Genomic DNA, 13,688 nt, shown 5'->3' with positions numbered 1-13,688 from the left:
ACAGCGCTCTGCGACAGCATAGTCTTTTATACAGTTTAGGAGTAATTCTAGACCTTTCTTCTTGCGTGACTAGACGGTATGCTCAGCCCGTCTAAAACCTTGTATGGTTTCGGTGCCTTATCACCATCGTCGCGTTGATATGGGATATGAACTTGACTCGAGTTGGTCCGCTGGTTATTATACTACAGAGTCGACTAGCACATGCAATTGGAGTTTCGGTATTTAAAGTCGCGCGGCGACATAATATATGCATCTGAAGGGCAACAACTAAGAGTCTATCATGACCGCAGCCCAATGTGTTCTCAAGTGCATCCGCCATGTGCGGGAATCAAGACGCCCAATGACCATGTGGACGTTAACAAAACAGCGCTTGCCATACGCCTTGCGCTTCGCCAAACAAAAATCAAACGGGAGAGCGCTGAGCCCAGAGATAAAGAAAACGATGGTGACAATTTTTCGTAATATTTTTGAGGAACGAATAGATGAGGCACGGGATATAGCAGTATATTCAAAGAAGAGTAAAGATGGAGAGGGGGGGGAAGGAAATGGAGGCTGGCCTCGGGTAGGGGAAAGTGAGAATAGTACACAAACAGAGAAGCCAACTAACTCCAGAGTCCGACATGCAAGGGTATCATTCGTGAATCATCCAAATAACCGGCAAATGCGGTAATGAGAAAAGGTTTTGGTGGAAGAGGATCAACGCTGAGATCGAGAGCTAGATGCTCGGGGTCTCGCTGCGAGAAGAAATATCACGCGTTCCCATGGGTTAAGCAGCCGAGACAACTGCAGCTCGGACCACATTGACAAGTACCAACCTCGCCAGCACAAGCACCAGGCAGACCGATCTCATATTCGTAAGTGTAATAAGCTCCAGGAGTCATAAGGTGGTCTGATGGAAAAGAGGCAAGAGGTCCAGGGTCGTGATCAACATCGAAATGCGTATCTTCGGTACTACAGCACGGTCCGGCCGGTGTCGGATCATAGATATCTTCCAATTTGTTCTTGGGCTCAACTATGGGCGAGCTGAGTTGCGGCATTCCACTGCTCTCGATAGCCTGCTGGCTGCTTCCGTCGCCGAGAACCTGTGCATCCCCAGCGATTATGCGTCCCATTTCGCGCACATGCTGCACCGTCACATCATTGTACGGATGGTCTGGGCAAGCAAAGCAATTACACTTGGGACCACAATTGCAATTATGGGGGGTGCCGCTGGTGTGTGTAGTGAAATTATGTTGAGTAACGTTGGGAGCGATAACAGAGGCGGAGTGCGACACCTGAGGTGGAGCGAAGGTGATGCTGGCAGAGCTGCCATAACCATTGCTCGGAACTTGTTGGGCAAACGCCGGGAAGGTGGGCACATACCCGGTGGTAGTGGCATCCACAGACGAAAGATGTCCGTCTAGACTTGAGAACCCATGCCAGGTTGAGGAAGAAGAGGCCGGAGCGACGGCGGGAACCGTCTCAGGAGACACTGAATATCCATTCGGCGCAACAATGCCTGGATTTGTTTGGAGATCGTGTGAGCTCTCGCGGCGGCGGCTTGAGCAGCAAGAACCCTGTGTCTGCGTCGGCACCTGCGCCTCAACCTGCATTGGCGGGTGAAACGCGTTCATTCGCATAGTACCAGTTGAAAATCCATTGGCTGGAAGTGCCATACCGATTGGGAAATGGTTGGAACCCGGGAAGACATTCGAGTGCGGGACTGTCCCAGCGACGTGACCGTAGGGATGCCCCATTGCTGGAGCCTGCGTGTACGGATTCATAGTTGGTGTGGTTCGAGGTTGAAGAGCCTGCTGGTGATATTCGGGTATTGAATGAAGCGCTCTGGTGACCTGTTCAGGTGCGGTCTTAATTTGTTTCCTGAGTGGCTTTTGAATCTTTGTTGGACTTGGACTACAGCTGCCAGCGCCGGCCGTGGTAGTTGTGTCAAGGAGAAGCCGTGATACCGCTGGAGTTGGGCCATTTTCGTCGAGAAGCATTTTGTAAACCGGCCGGCACAGACAATTTGATCCTGTTGGAGACAAAGCGTGAGTCGGAGTCTTAGATGATAGCGGCGAGACGCCTACCTTTTGGAATTGCAACCATAAAAGCACCTAGCTTTTTACAGTTGCAACTGCCTTCCACATGCGGGCATTTGGACAGTGGCCGTCCGGCCTTGCCAACGCTCACCATGAGACGATCGAAATGGGCGCATTTGGACGAACGATGACCCCGGATGCATGGCTCACTGGAGTCTAATCAGTCTCAGAAGCGTGCAATACGGGCGACAGTATCCCGGAGACTTACCAAGACCACTTGACCCCATTCTCATCAAAAGGCATGACGAGAGTTGTTTGATGAGGCGTGGATGATATGAAAGATGAACAGACTGATCTTCAAGTTGCGGGGCGCTGATAGCAAGTAAAGCTGCCAGCGATTGATCCCGCGGCTATTGAACGCGACAGGTGAGAATCGCGGATGTCCCACGGACAGCAATGCCCAAGATGTAATCCCTTATGTTCAGTACAAGACCCGGTCGAATCATATGAGTGATGCGCATGCGGCTCGGGGTAACACATCCGAATAGAGGCGGAGACTGCGGCGGCCGTAAAAACGGCGAAAGACGAGGATAGGTCGCGCGTCGATCATCAAAGAAAGAAAAGGTATGAGACAAACAAGGCGTATGATATTGTCGGCCCGCGGTCTGTTCAATAGAGAAACAAAGCTGGTGGATGGTGCGGGCGGAAGTTGGAGCAATAGTTGGAGGGCAGCGGGGTTGTCAGGACGGGCTCGGAATGGTCTGAAAAAAAGATGGCCGCTTGCTGATTGGCGGTTGGAGGCTGTGTGCCTGGGTGCCTTAGTGCCTGACACTCGCCGCTCCGCGCGGGCGGTGGCATCCACTTTCCCAAACCAGAAAAATATTGGCGTCCGAGGTTCGAGCCCGGCCTCGTCCACCTTGTTGTTCCCTCATCATCTTCCGTGTTCGAGTGTCGCGGATGGCCTTGCCTACAGCTGTCACTTAACACTTACGTCTGCCCACTTAGAAAAGCTTCTTCTATTCTGTCTCTACCTGTCTTGCAGCTTTTACCTCGCCAATTCGCAACCAATGAACAACGACGACCAACCTGTCCCCGTCGAACAGCGACCCGACAACAGGAGGGAACCGCGCCGAGTCCGGGACTTCTTCTCAGTACCTGCTCCTGTGAAGCGTGTATTCGATCGCTTTCCATTAGTCACATACCCTGCAAACGATCTACCACATCATTCTAAATCAGCGCGTCAGGGCAACCAACTGTTCGTCTTCACCGATGCCGCAGGAGCCCGCCGAGGGCGGCCGTCTTTCAACCCGCAATGCCTTAAGTGGCAGGTATGATACCTTTCGCATTCCGATGACTCGCTCTAATTCCCACGCGTAGGCGTACCTAAAATTTGTCAAAATTGAGTTCGATATCGTCCCATCAAATAACCACGCTTCCCCGTCCGGCTTCCTTCCGTTCCTCCTCCCGGATCGTCCAGTCGGTTCCAGCACGCCAATTCCTTCCAACAAACTGCAAAAATGGATTATTGAGCAGGTACATTGTGAAGAAGAACAGCAATTGAACGTGCGCTTCGAGGTATATTCGTCTTTGTTGGACATCCGGATACGGAATGCTTGGGTGCGTATAAGCTGTGGTTGAAGCGCAGCATGGCTTTTGCTAACAGCGTACTAGCTCTACCATCTATACATGAACCGTGAGAATTTCGAAGCGGTTGCGCGCCGTCTCTATGTCGATCCAACCACTACGAACTCCGCTGTCCGCTCCGTGTTGGCGGCACAATTGCAGCAAGCCGCACGAGAGGAACTCCTAAAGACGACAACATACATTGATGTTAGCGCTTTGGAGGCGGAGGCGGCAGAAGCATTTCAATCCCTCTCTGAATTACTTGGCGATCGATTTCACTTTTTTGATCGACCCGAGCCGGGATTGTTCGACGCTAGTGTGTTTGCCTATACACACTTGATCTTAGATCAAAACATGGGATGGAAGTACAACAACCTCGAACAATCGTTATCACAACACACCAACCTCGTTCAACATCGGGATAGGCTGCTGGAGTACTTTAAGGAAAGTGAGAAATAGGCAAAAACGATGAACGACGATGTATTCTTATCCCTGTACAATAGCAGCTGAAGAACTTTATACACCTCAAAAATAGAGCATCCGGCCGGCATCAACACTTAACAGTTCAATTCATTCAGTTAGATAACTTTCTAAAACAAACGCCAAACCAAACGGTAACACCAACCCACTTCCTTGCCCTGACTCCCAATCCCTCCACCATCGCCTCATCCACCGTCCTCTCCCTAACCCTTTCTCCATCATCACCCAGCACCACGGCTTCAAACCCAGCCCTCTCCGCAGCAGCAAGCACATCCCCAATCTCATGTGCATAGCTCGTAGGCCGAATCTTCCTCCCCGTCTTCTCATCCACAAAGCCCGCCTGGCTTATACCCCCCATCTGCGCGTGCATATTCGTCACAAGCAAATACCCGCCTGGTCTCATGAGCCTCGACGCACCAGAGAAAAACGTATCCACGGGTATGTGCTCCAGTACAAGCGTCGATATAACCCCCGATGCACCGCCACCCAAAGACGCAGGAAGAGCCGACTTCCCGGACTTCAGCAGGTCATATACGTCCAGCTTGAATCGCCCTTCGTTTGCACCAGATGCCGTCAATGTCTCCCTCGCGACGTCTAGCATCCCCGACGATGCATCGACCCCGATGATGGTCGAATCGCCGGGCGCTGCCTTGAGTAGCTGCAGTGTATTCCGGCCTGTACCGCAACCGAGATCAACCAGTTCAAGTGGGTTGCCCTGCCGATCTACTTTCCCCGCTATATCGAGGAATCGTGGAAGGAGATTGCGCATCTCAATTGTGTCGAGGGCTTGCAGGAAGTTTCCGTCTGTGTCGTAGACCTGTTTCAGGAGTTAGGTTAGCTTTGTGGCTTTCGATTTGTTTCCCCAGCAGTTGAATACGGTTCGCTACTGGAGATGTTGGGCATGAAACGATGAGTTATAAAGTATAGGTACGTACCTCCGCCCATTTGTTGTATGCCTCGACGGTGTCGACGTACTCCACTGCGTGGCCGTCTGATGTGCCGGCTTTGTGGCCTAGAGCTTCTTGGATTGTTTGGGCCATTGCGAATTAATAGGTAGGGTATATCAGAGGCAAGCGACAATGTTAAGGTGAGTCGGCGTTGTGCTTCTCGGCGTTTACCCGGATGCCGTGGGACGTTGGAACTGTTTGAGCGGTTCAATTGAGAATCGAACTAGAACTTCGATCAGCTTTCAACGATCAACAACAGTTTGAATCGGCAGGTAAATAGCTAGTATTTATATCATTCCTTGAAGAGAGTATCATTCGCTTCGCTTAGAGACGGTGGTAGGTATGACTACTACTTACTAGACTATCTCGGTTCCAGATTTTACGAGGTGTACATGACTCACAGGCTAGTATAGCCCCGAGTCGAGACCTCCCGGGTGATCTACGTACTAGGAAATTTAGAGTTTTTGCTTTTTAATGACATTCAACGTTAAAATCAAGATTGTAGATTTTATAGCATTGGCATTATCATTTGAGGGTATCCGTCTGGATCGGATAGAGGAGACTAGGCATTATAGCTTGACACATGAGCCGTCGCGGGGAATTAAAAAAAAAAAAGGGGAAGACGCTTGCAAAGCATAAGTAGGCTAAGAGATTCGGCAGAAGTGAAGTGAGAAGAGAAACAGGGAGAAGAAAGTAAGTCAGTAAAAAAGAAGAAAATAAAAGAGCTGAACGTGGTATAGGGGAGAATGAAAGGAAAGTCGCTTGATTGCGTCGCTTGAATGCCGTGCCAGCCGGGGAAGAGCAGAAGAGAAGAGAAGGCAAAAAGAAGGCAAAAAAAGAATGAAAGGATAGGAAAGCGTCAGGCAAGGCGAGAGTGAGTCGTGAACCCATAATCATGCCGCACTCCATCGCTCAATAACTCGTAGGCACGCATCCTTGTTCGTCATTCGTATTAATAAACCGTAGCCCCGAAAGGCGCCGTTTCCTTGAGATCTTCGACAAGATCTTCAACGTTGTTCAAATATCGTCCGAGAAGAGACTGTTTCTCTTCGGTTGTTCGGGTGTCGCGATTTCCTTTCCCACTGCTATGGGGCCTCGGGACATTGCCGCTTCTTGATACAGGTCTACCGCCCAGCTTGCTAGGGCTGCGTTGTAAGGCTGCATTGGGAGAGCTCGGCGAGAGCATCGCCGTTTCTGGCATCAAGTAGAAGTACAAGAATTCAACCAGCTTCAGCTTCACTTCGCGTGCTGTCGAGCGCTGCTTGAACAGCGAGGTAACTGTGAGAAGCCCATCCAGCTCTTCAAAGGTGCGAGTGTTGGCTGGATGGTCCAGAAGAGCAGTGACGAGCGTGAGGAGAGTTGCCGATTGGATGGCGGGGCAGTTGATCGGATCTAAGAGATCCAAAAGCAGATTCATATAGATCTCGCGCGCGAATAGAATCCTCGAAGGCGGATGGAGTAATAGTACGCCTTGTATAAGATCGAGAGTGGACAGAATGAGAAGATCGTTGGTTCCACTGCTTCCGCGACCAAGCAGGTGCTCTAGGCAGGTCACCAGGCGCATTGCCACTGCGGATCTGTTAGTACCACTATGCGATAGATCATCCAGTGCGACATACCATTCCATTGGAACCCATCTTGGAGTTTGAAGAACTCTCTGAAGGCAGGGTCATCCCGTAGTTCTGACAGGGCTTTGCAGCCCGACTGTGGAGCGTTGAATAACAACGACGAGCCTCGTTTGTCAGACACCGGCCGTTTCGCCCTGGAGAGGCAAATCTGTGCAAGGAGACCTTCAACCTGGCGCAACCCTTTGCGCACTTTGGTTGGCTCATAGGATGAGAGGTAATCGAACGAATGCGCCAGTAGGGCTTCCATCAGTGGCGCTTGTAGATTGTAGACTGAGAGAAATCCCGGGGAAGGGATGGTGAAAGAAGAGATGAAGAAGGGCGCGACACCAGCGTCTTAACTAGACCCTAGTATAGTATGCCAAGCGGGCGAGGCTTATCTGGAGAAGCGGGCTGAGGAAAACAAAGATGTCGTGGATTATTATTAGCGTTATGCGGTTCTTATTGTGGATAAATCAACAACCAGGAGGCTGGTAACAGCGCATCGTCATCGTCATATCGAGCTGATCAAGGTCGAGACTCCCCAGTCTCCCGGATTGTGAGTGGTCCACGTCTGGTTGCCATGGGAGACCGTTCAGGGCCGATCTTCTTCAGCCCAACGAAGATGGCTGGGCGGTTAGAGAACGCCAATCAAGATGATGTCAAAGGATAGCTGCGAGGTATCTTGTCTCCCACGGGCTTTTAGTTCCTGTTGTCACCTGCAGCACAGCGGTCTCATCACGTTCGCGAAGCGCTCGACTATGCATTGTTGCTCGAATGACAACATCTCTGTCACGTTCGGGTAGTTTGGCGCCGGTTGGAGCACGAGATGCTTCGGAGAGCGTTATATCGGGCCCCCACCATCATAGTTCAGCTGGCATCTTGTGCGCCATCATAGTCTGGACCCATGGCAGAGTCCGATGCGGTGGCAGGAAGGTTAACTCCGGCCGGGTATTTCTGTATAGAGGGTCATGTGACATGCGGCTTGCCGCCCGGCAGCAATTGAGCAAGAGCATGTGACGCTACGTCACGTTGTGCCTGTCTATCTTTTTGCATCTCCCCCGCAATCGAAAAATGTTGGGGTCTGCCAGAGAATACGAACCAAGTGCTCGCCCAGCTCCAGAACCGTTATTTGTCAGAGTGCGCTGCCTTTCTTGCAGCTGCGACGAGCTTGGTCGCCGTTCCTGAGTCGCTCCCGCTTATTCATTAGCTTTGCATTCATCGTCGATCTCATTCCCATCCGCCCTCTGCGCCCTCTGCAACCACCCCGACTCGGCGTTCCACCAACGTTGATTCTCCAACGCATTTTCTTTGTTCAAGCTCCTCTGCCGAGCCTCGACGGGCTACTCTACCGGGGTAGCGAGCTGGATATAGAGCGTCATATACTTCCTTAATATTGTCTTCCTTTAACTCCGGTCGGTAGTTTCGGTGCTACACCACGTCGATCGTCGGCATCTTCTCTTTGTCCTTCACCTTGCATCGCATCCTCACTTCGGACGACGACTCCAACGTCTCTCTTTGTCCGCGAGCAACTGCCGTACCGAGCCTCGATACTATAAATTTCACCAGGCAACCGCGACCACCAGGCATCGATTTTTCTATCACATCGCCGACGGAAATGTCATCCGGCTCGCAGCTTCACTCTCCTCCCACAATACCTCCCCGCTCTAGCTCCCACCGCATGTCCGACGTGTCTCCACGAGACAGGGCAACCCTCATGACGTTCTTCGAAAAGGACAGGCTGTCGAACGGCGACAAGCTTCAGACAAATACAAACATGTCGCGGGGTCATACGCGCAACCAGTCGAGCCTCGACGGCACAAAGTATAAAGACGGCAGGTGGTCCCAGCAGAATGAGGAGATCATAATGGGTCCATACGATTACATGCTTCAGCATCCTGGGAAGGATCTGCGACGGCAGATGATCAACGCTTTCAATGCGTGGCTGAAGGTTCCTCCCGAAAGTCTTGCGATCATCACCAAGGTGATCGCTATGCTTCATACCGCTTCATTGTTGTGAGCACTTTTCCATCATTACATAGGATGAGACTTATTCTCCTTAGGGTCGACGACGTCGAAGACAACTCCGTTCTCCGTCGAGGCACCCCAGTCGCACATAGCATCTACGGCACCGCGCAGACAATCAACTCAGCAAACTACGTATACTTCCTCGCCCTGCAAGAGGTGCAGAAATTGAAAAGTCCTGCCGCCATCGACATCTATGTCCAAGAACTGCTCAATCTTCACCGCGGCCAAGGAATGGACCTCTTCTGGCGAGATACACTCACCTGCCCAAGCGAAGCCGAATACCTAGAGATGGTTGGCAACAAAACTGGTGGTCTTTTCAGACTGGCCGTCAAACTCATGCAAGCCGAGAGCACGACGGGCAAAGACTGCGTCGCTCTCGTAAACGTCATGGGTCTCGTCTTCCAAATATGCGACGATTACCTCAACCTCTCGAACACAACATACACTCAGAACAAAGGCCTCTGCGAGGATCTGACAGAGGGCAAATTCTCCTTCCCGATCATCCACAGCATTCGCTCGAACCCGGGAAATCACCAGCTTATCAATATCCTGCGTCAGAAGACAAAAGACGAAGAAGTCAAGCGGTATGCGCTGCAGTACATGGAAAGCACGGGAAGCTTCAAGCACACGCAAAGCGTTGTTAGGGACCTCCGTACGCGCGCCCTACAACTCATCAACGAGATTGAGAATACCGGGAACGGCAAGCAACCGGAGGGCCACAGTGACGGCGCAATGGTCCGCGCGATTCTCAATAAAATCACAGAGTCGACGCTGAATGATGGCAATCTCTGATCTAATCTTGATATCCTACTTCTTCTGCTTCTGCTTCTTTCTTTTCTTCCTCCTTTTGGCGTATAACTTGACTTGACTGTTCATGCTTGTTCTTGCTTTTGGTTTGGATAAATGGTGTATGGGGTCTCGGCTGCAGAGCGAATACTCTTAAGCTTAAGCTTAAGCTTAAGCATCATCATGGATTTGATTTAACGAGATGACGAATTTGCGGCTATCTACTACCTATATTATTATGTTATCATCGGCTTGATATTTGCTGTTGAGTGGATAATCTGGTTGACAACTTAGTTCATTCATGACAAAAAGATCTCATTACCTAAGTTATACGTTCCGGTTATTCTAATTATTATCTTCCATATCCTCTGTAGACTTTGCTGTCTAGATTCATCGTTGCCACCAATGAGGTATCACTACTATATGGCATCCGCCATAAACCAAATCCTAAACCCCAAAATCGTAACCTCTACATAACAATACAGCAAGCCTTCTCCAACTTCCGTATAACCCTCGGCAGCAGCGCATGAACCACCTGCTCGACCTGGTCCTGGTTCTCACCGTGTTGCTGTTGTTGCTGCTGGTGGTGCTGTTGCTGGTGATGAGGCTGGGCGTGATGCTGTTGACCATGATGCTGCTGTCCATGTCCATGTCCATACCCACCAGATGGCTTCGAGGGAACATCGTCCGCCGAACCACCCGTGAGATTCACGTAGATCCGTCCCTCGTTCTCCTCCGTTCTGTACTGCAGTCCCAACTCGCGACAGACGCGCTCAACGCGAGGCTTGATTTTCTGGACGTGGTTCGCGGAGTGGTTTCCCTTTCCGACAATGCTGCGACCGAAATTAGCTCGCGCGTTCGATCATCCCCCAGTTCTGAGATTGACATACACATGCAAATGGTTCTGCCCATGGCTCCTTGCATACTTGATCCTCTCCTCGAGAATATCCTCGGCCTCCTCAACGAACTGTCCATGGAGATCGATCTCGTCGTCGTCAACGCGACCCGATGCATTATTCTCGCGGAAGATAAACTCGGATGCTTGTCGGTTATATTCTTCCATCTTGCGCCCGTGCGCTTTGCCCTGCTCGCTTAGTTGTTTTGCGGCTGCGCCGTCGCCGGATGTATATGCTTCTTGGGACTGGCGTCATTTGTGCATGTTAGCGGTTTGATTGGGTTGGTAGGTAGGGTGTGTGGTGGTGGTCGGCACGTACGCGCTGGAAGCAGTCTCCGCGCTTGGAGGCTTCTTGTCTGGCGAGGTCGCGGAGGCGATCATATTCGGCTTCGGCATCGTTGCTTTGGGAGTGATTGAAGGCTGCAATTGCGCGCAAAGGTCAGCGATGTCGTGAACTCGTGCAGGAACTCGGTGGTTGAGAAGTGCGGTGTGTTTACTTACCCCTCGGCCCCATATACGAGAGTTCGTGCATTGCGTAGGAACAAGTCGCGGCCGTTGTCGCAACCGCTTAAAGTATACAATGGTATAAAGATAAAAGTGAGGAAGAGAAAGTGCAGTCGAGCGCAAGGAGGAGGCTGGTGGTGGTTAGGCTGAATGAAGGTGAAAGATCTGGGGATCGTCGGGTGGAGTCTGGGCAGCCAGATGCGATCGGATTCGGACTCCCTTTCCTACGCACGAGGAGGCAACAGCCTGCAATGCGAACCGTGGATACATCATATTTTGTCCATGGGTGGCTGCATCTGAAGATTGCTTATTTTATTGGGGTTATGAGACGTGCTTTGGTAGAGTTGGGTGTGTTTTTTGGTCGAATATGCGGTGTTCGGGGTGAAGTATATATATTTTGCGGCGGCGCTGAGCACTCCGCAAGCATGCTCAACCTGAAAGTAAAGAACAGCGCAAGCAGGGTGAAGCATATACTTCAGTTGCAGAATCACCAGAAGACCAGCTTGAGAAGGCGCAGAGATTCGATCGAGTAGGTGAGTGTACAGGAGGAACCTGGGATATGTTTTATGGCAGGGTCATTCGGGAAGAGCAATACTCTATAATCTGTGGAAGACCTGGTCTATGCAGAATAAGCTTATACGCAGCCGACAAACCCGAATGGTAGTGGCCTAGCGGGACTACCCTGATTGAGTACAGTCATATAATCTTAATATGTGCAGATATTGCTATTCCTAAGTCCCAAACCTTCTATAGTGACTGCTGCTATACAGCGCAAGCAACAAATGCCGCAGTTTCGTGGCAACGAGTCTCAAGTCCGAACAAGCTGAAACACCCACCAGTGCGTCGGAGGGACACAGATCTGACGGGAAGACGGAAGGGACACGGGTGCTCGCCCTGTACTCCGGACTCTATCCGCATGGATGCTACTGGCTTATGCCATAAGTAGTAGTATGTCGAACGTTGAACAGGTACCGACGATTGTACACAATTCTGCTCTGCAAAAATGATAGTAGCCATAAGGTCCTTAGCCTAATATTTCAACGGCAAACATGTTATGACACAAGAAGAAAATCATTCACATTCTCGGCATTTCCTGCAAAAATCAAAGGTCTGACTCGTGTCTGGGATAAATTGAGCGGTGGTGGTCACCGACACCTGGCCTGGTTCCTGGCTTAAACGCAAGCTCCACCAACAAATCCTTCTAGTCGTGTTCTACGCATGCCGCTAACCCCCTAACGAGACTAGGTCCTCGTGGCAGTGGCCAAGAGGCCAGAGGCTAACCTTGGAAGAGCCCTTTGTGGCTTATCAGGTGATTGATCGTTGGGTAAAATCATCGATACAAAGAGGGTTAAGAAGAAAGTTTTTCGCGTGGTCTGAAAGTTGGGATGATAGCCATAACGATCTCCGAGCACATGGCTTCCAAACTCTCACCACCACCAGTCGGATTGGCGGGAACTAACTGGAGGAAAACTCACAAGAACATCAAGCTTCCCTTCCTCCGTGCCTTTGCCTCTCGCCTCCTGAACTGACTCTGACTTGGAATCTAAAGACCGTTGAGAAAATCGAGTGCGGAGCAGCAGTGGAGCATGGAGATATTTCACCATATCGGATGTGGTATCCTTGACGTGAATCAGGGAGTCAATCAATTGTTTCTACTCTGTACTCCGGAGTCCACATCTTATGTAGACGGAGTAACCGGACTTTGTTATTGACTGACATGCCATGTAGATAAAACTGTTGCGGTGTTGATGACAAGAATAATGCTAACCTCAGACGCACGGTCGCCTCCTTGGCAGCTGGAAGTAGAAGGCTGAAACGGCTTTGACAGCATGCTCTGCAGGAGTAGTTTCCCAGTGTGTTGGGCAGGCTCGGTGCACAATGACCACCGGCTACACAATTAACTTCTGCTAAATGAACTAACAAAGTGTTTCTTATGGTCCCTGCTTGTTTCGCTCCAGTCCAAGTCCAGAACCATGTCCTTCTGCTTGAAGTTGATCTGCAACTGGCGGAGATTAAACCCCAGTTAGCTCATCAGGTCGGCAGTTTATTGTTGGCTATGCACTGATGCAGTTGATGAATATGATTCGTTTCTGTCTTATCTTCAGACAGACTTATGACAGGCTTCTGCATGCTTTTGCGACTGCCACCGCTCCTCCTGAGTGTCTGAGTGTCTTAGAAATCCACCTGAAACGAGGACTCCCATACTCATTGCGTGCGGCTGACTAGGACCGAAGGGGGTTAGCGGGAGATTTCATCAAAAAGGAGAGGGCTGATTGTGCAGCATGATTGGAGCGAGAAAAGGGCTCCCCACGAGAAACAGTTGTGATTGGGCCAACCACAGACGTGCAACGGGGCCATCCTGGCTGACTCTGAGCCAGGCCCCACCGCCCCCTTATTGCACATTGAGTCCTTCAGCAGCAGTTCCAGAAACGAGGCCAGGGCCCCTCTCTGGCTCCTGGGCGGCCTCTGACTGGCCTCTTGACGGGCTCTCCAAGCTTCATCTTCCTCGCTGCTCTTTTCAGTGCTCTTTTCCCCTTCTCCTAGTCTTCCTCTTCGTCCTTCTCCCTCCCTAATCTGACCCGCCTCCACGACCGAGGAAGAGTATCTCTCCATCCTTCTTTTCTTTTTTTCTTCCTCTTTACACTACTACCTGCTTGTCACAATCTTTGATTCAAGCTGCCCTGTTCAGTTCTGCCGCTGCTAATTGGCTGGTCTACCCTGTTGTCCGCTAACTAATTTTCGCCTCCTTTCGGCTTAATCACGACTCTTCCCCTTACTTCAACTTTCTTGCGCAGTTTCGTCG

At 50.8% G+C, this 13,688-nt stretch overlaps 7 protein-coding genes across 7 annotated transcripts; 3 read left to right on the top strand and 4 right to left on the bottom strand.

Annotated features, from left to right (window-relative positions):
• The first annotated feature begins 61 nt into the window (after window positions 1-61).
• Window positions 62-710, top strand: BDV14DRAFT_148092 (uncharacterized protein). Its single transcript, XM_073766503.1, has one exon. The coding sequence runs from the start codon at window positions 281-283 to the stop codon at window positions 668-670; it is 390 nt and encodes a 129-aa protein (XP_073623238.1). The 5' UTR covers window positions 62-280; the 3' UTR covers window positions 671-710.
• mac1 (putative copper-activated transcription factor GRISEA) lies at window positions 710-2,420 on the bottom strand. Its single transcript, XM_073766504.1, has 3 exons — window positions 2,287-2,420; window positions 2,067-2,227; window positions 710-2,011 (listed from the first exon to the last, which is right to left on the bottom strand). Exons 1-3 carry the CDS (start codon window positions 2,319-2,321, stop codon window positions 750-752), a joined length of 1,458 nt encoding a protein of 485 aa, XP_073623237.1. The 5' UTR covers window positions 2,322-2,420; the 3' UTR covers window positions 710-749.
• A 497-nt stretch (window positions 2,421-2,917) lies between these two features.
• BDV14DRAFT_148070 (putative mitochondrial outer membrane protein (Sam35)) lies at window positions 2,918-4,158 on the top strand. The gene is made up of 3 exons (XM_073766502.1): window positions 2,918-3,346; window positions 3,396-3,635; window positions 3,690-4,158. Exons 1-3 carry the CDS (start codon window positions 3,086-3,088, stop codon window positions 4,098-4,100), a joined length of 912 nt encoding a protein of 303 aa, XP_073623236.1. The 5' UTR covers window positions 2,918-3,085; the 3' UTR covers window positions 4,101-4,158.
• A 57-nt stretch (window positions 4,159-4,215) lies between these two features.
• Window positions 4,216-5,161, bottom strand: BDV14DRAFT_204917 (class I SAM-dependent DNA methyltransferase; the record flags this gene model as incomplete). The annotated part of the gene is made up of 2 exons (XM_073774618.1): window positions 4,216-4,938; window positions 5,057-5,161. 2 exons carry the CDS (start codon window positions 5,159-5,161, stop codon window positions 4,216-4,218), a joined length of 828 nt encoding a protein of 275 aa, XP_073623235.1.
• A 702-nt stretch (window positions 5,162-5,863) lies between these two features.
• Window positions 5,864-7,349, bottom strand: BDV14DRAFT_148035 (cell division control protein 14). The gene is made up of 2 exons (XM_073766501.1): window positions 6,688-7,349; window positions 5,864-6,637 (listed from the first exon to the last, which is right to left on the bottom strand). Exons 1-2 carry the CDS (start codon window positions 6,941-6,943, stop codon window positions 6,021-6,023), a joined length of 873 nt encoding a protein of 290 aa, XP_073623234.1. The 5' UTR covers window positions 6,944-7,349; the 3' UTR covers window positions 5,864-6,020.
• A 230-nt stretch (window positions 7,350-7,579) lies between these two features.
• Window positions 7,580-9,492, top strand: BDV14DRAFT_193138 (FPP/GGPP synthase family protein; the record flags this gene model as incomplete). The annotated part of the gene is made up of 3 exons (XM_073771728.1): window positions 7,580-7,597; window positions 8,309-8,688; window positions 8,736-9,492. 3 exons carry the CDS (start codon window positions 7,580-7,582, stop codon window positions 9,490-9,492), a joined length of 1,155 nt encoding a protein of 384 aa, XP_073623233.1.
• Window positions 9,493-9,781: 289 nt separating this feature from the next.
• BDV14DRAFT_183095 (Smr domain-containing protein) lies at window positions 9,782-11,216 on the bottom strand. Its single transcript, XM_073770332.1, has 4 exons — window positions 10,883-11,216; window positions 10,701-10,801; window positions 10,377-10,627; window positions 9,782-10,319 (listed from the first exon to the last, which is right to left on the bottom strand). The coding sequence occupies exons 1-4, from the start codon at window positions 10,911-10,913 to the stop codon at window positions 9,956-9,958; spliced, it is 747 nt and encodes a 248-aa protein (XP_073623232.1). The 5' UTR covers window positions 10,914-11,216; the 3' UTR covers window positions 9,782-9,955.
• Window positions 11,217-13,688: the final 2,472 nt, after the last annotated feature.

Source organism: Aspergillus stella-maris, assembly GCF_047715825.1.
Source record: "Aspergillus stella-maris strain CBS 113639 unplaced genomic scaffold BDV14scaffold_83, whole genome shotgun sequence".
Taxonomy (NCBI): Eukaryota; Fungi; Ascomycota; class Eurotiomycetes; order Eurotiales; family Aspergillaceae; genus Aspergillus; species Aspergillus stella-maris.
Note: the sequence above shows the minus strand (reverse complement) of the source record. Positions and strands in the feature narration are given on the sequence as shown.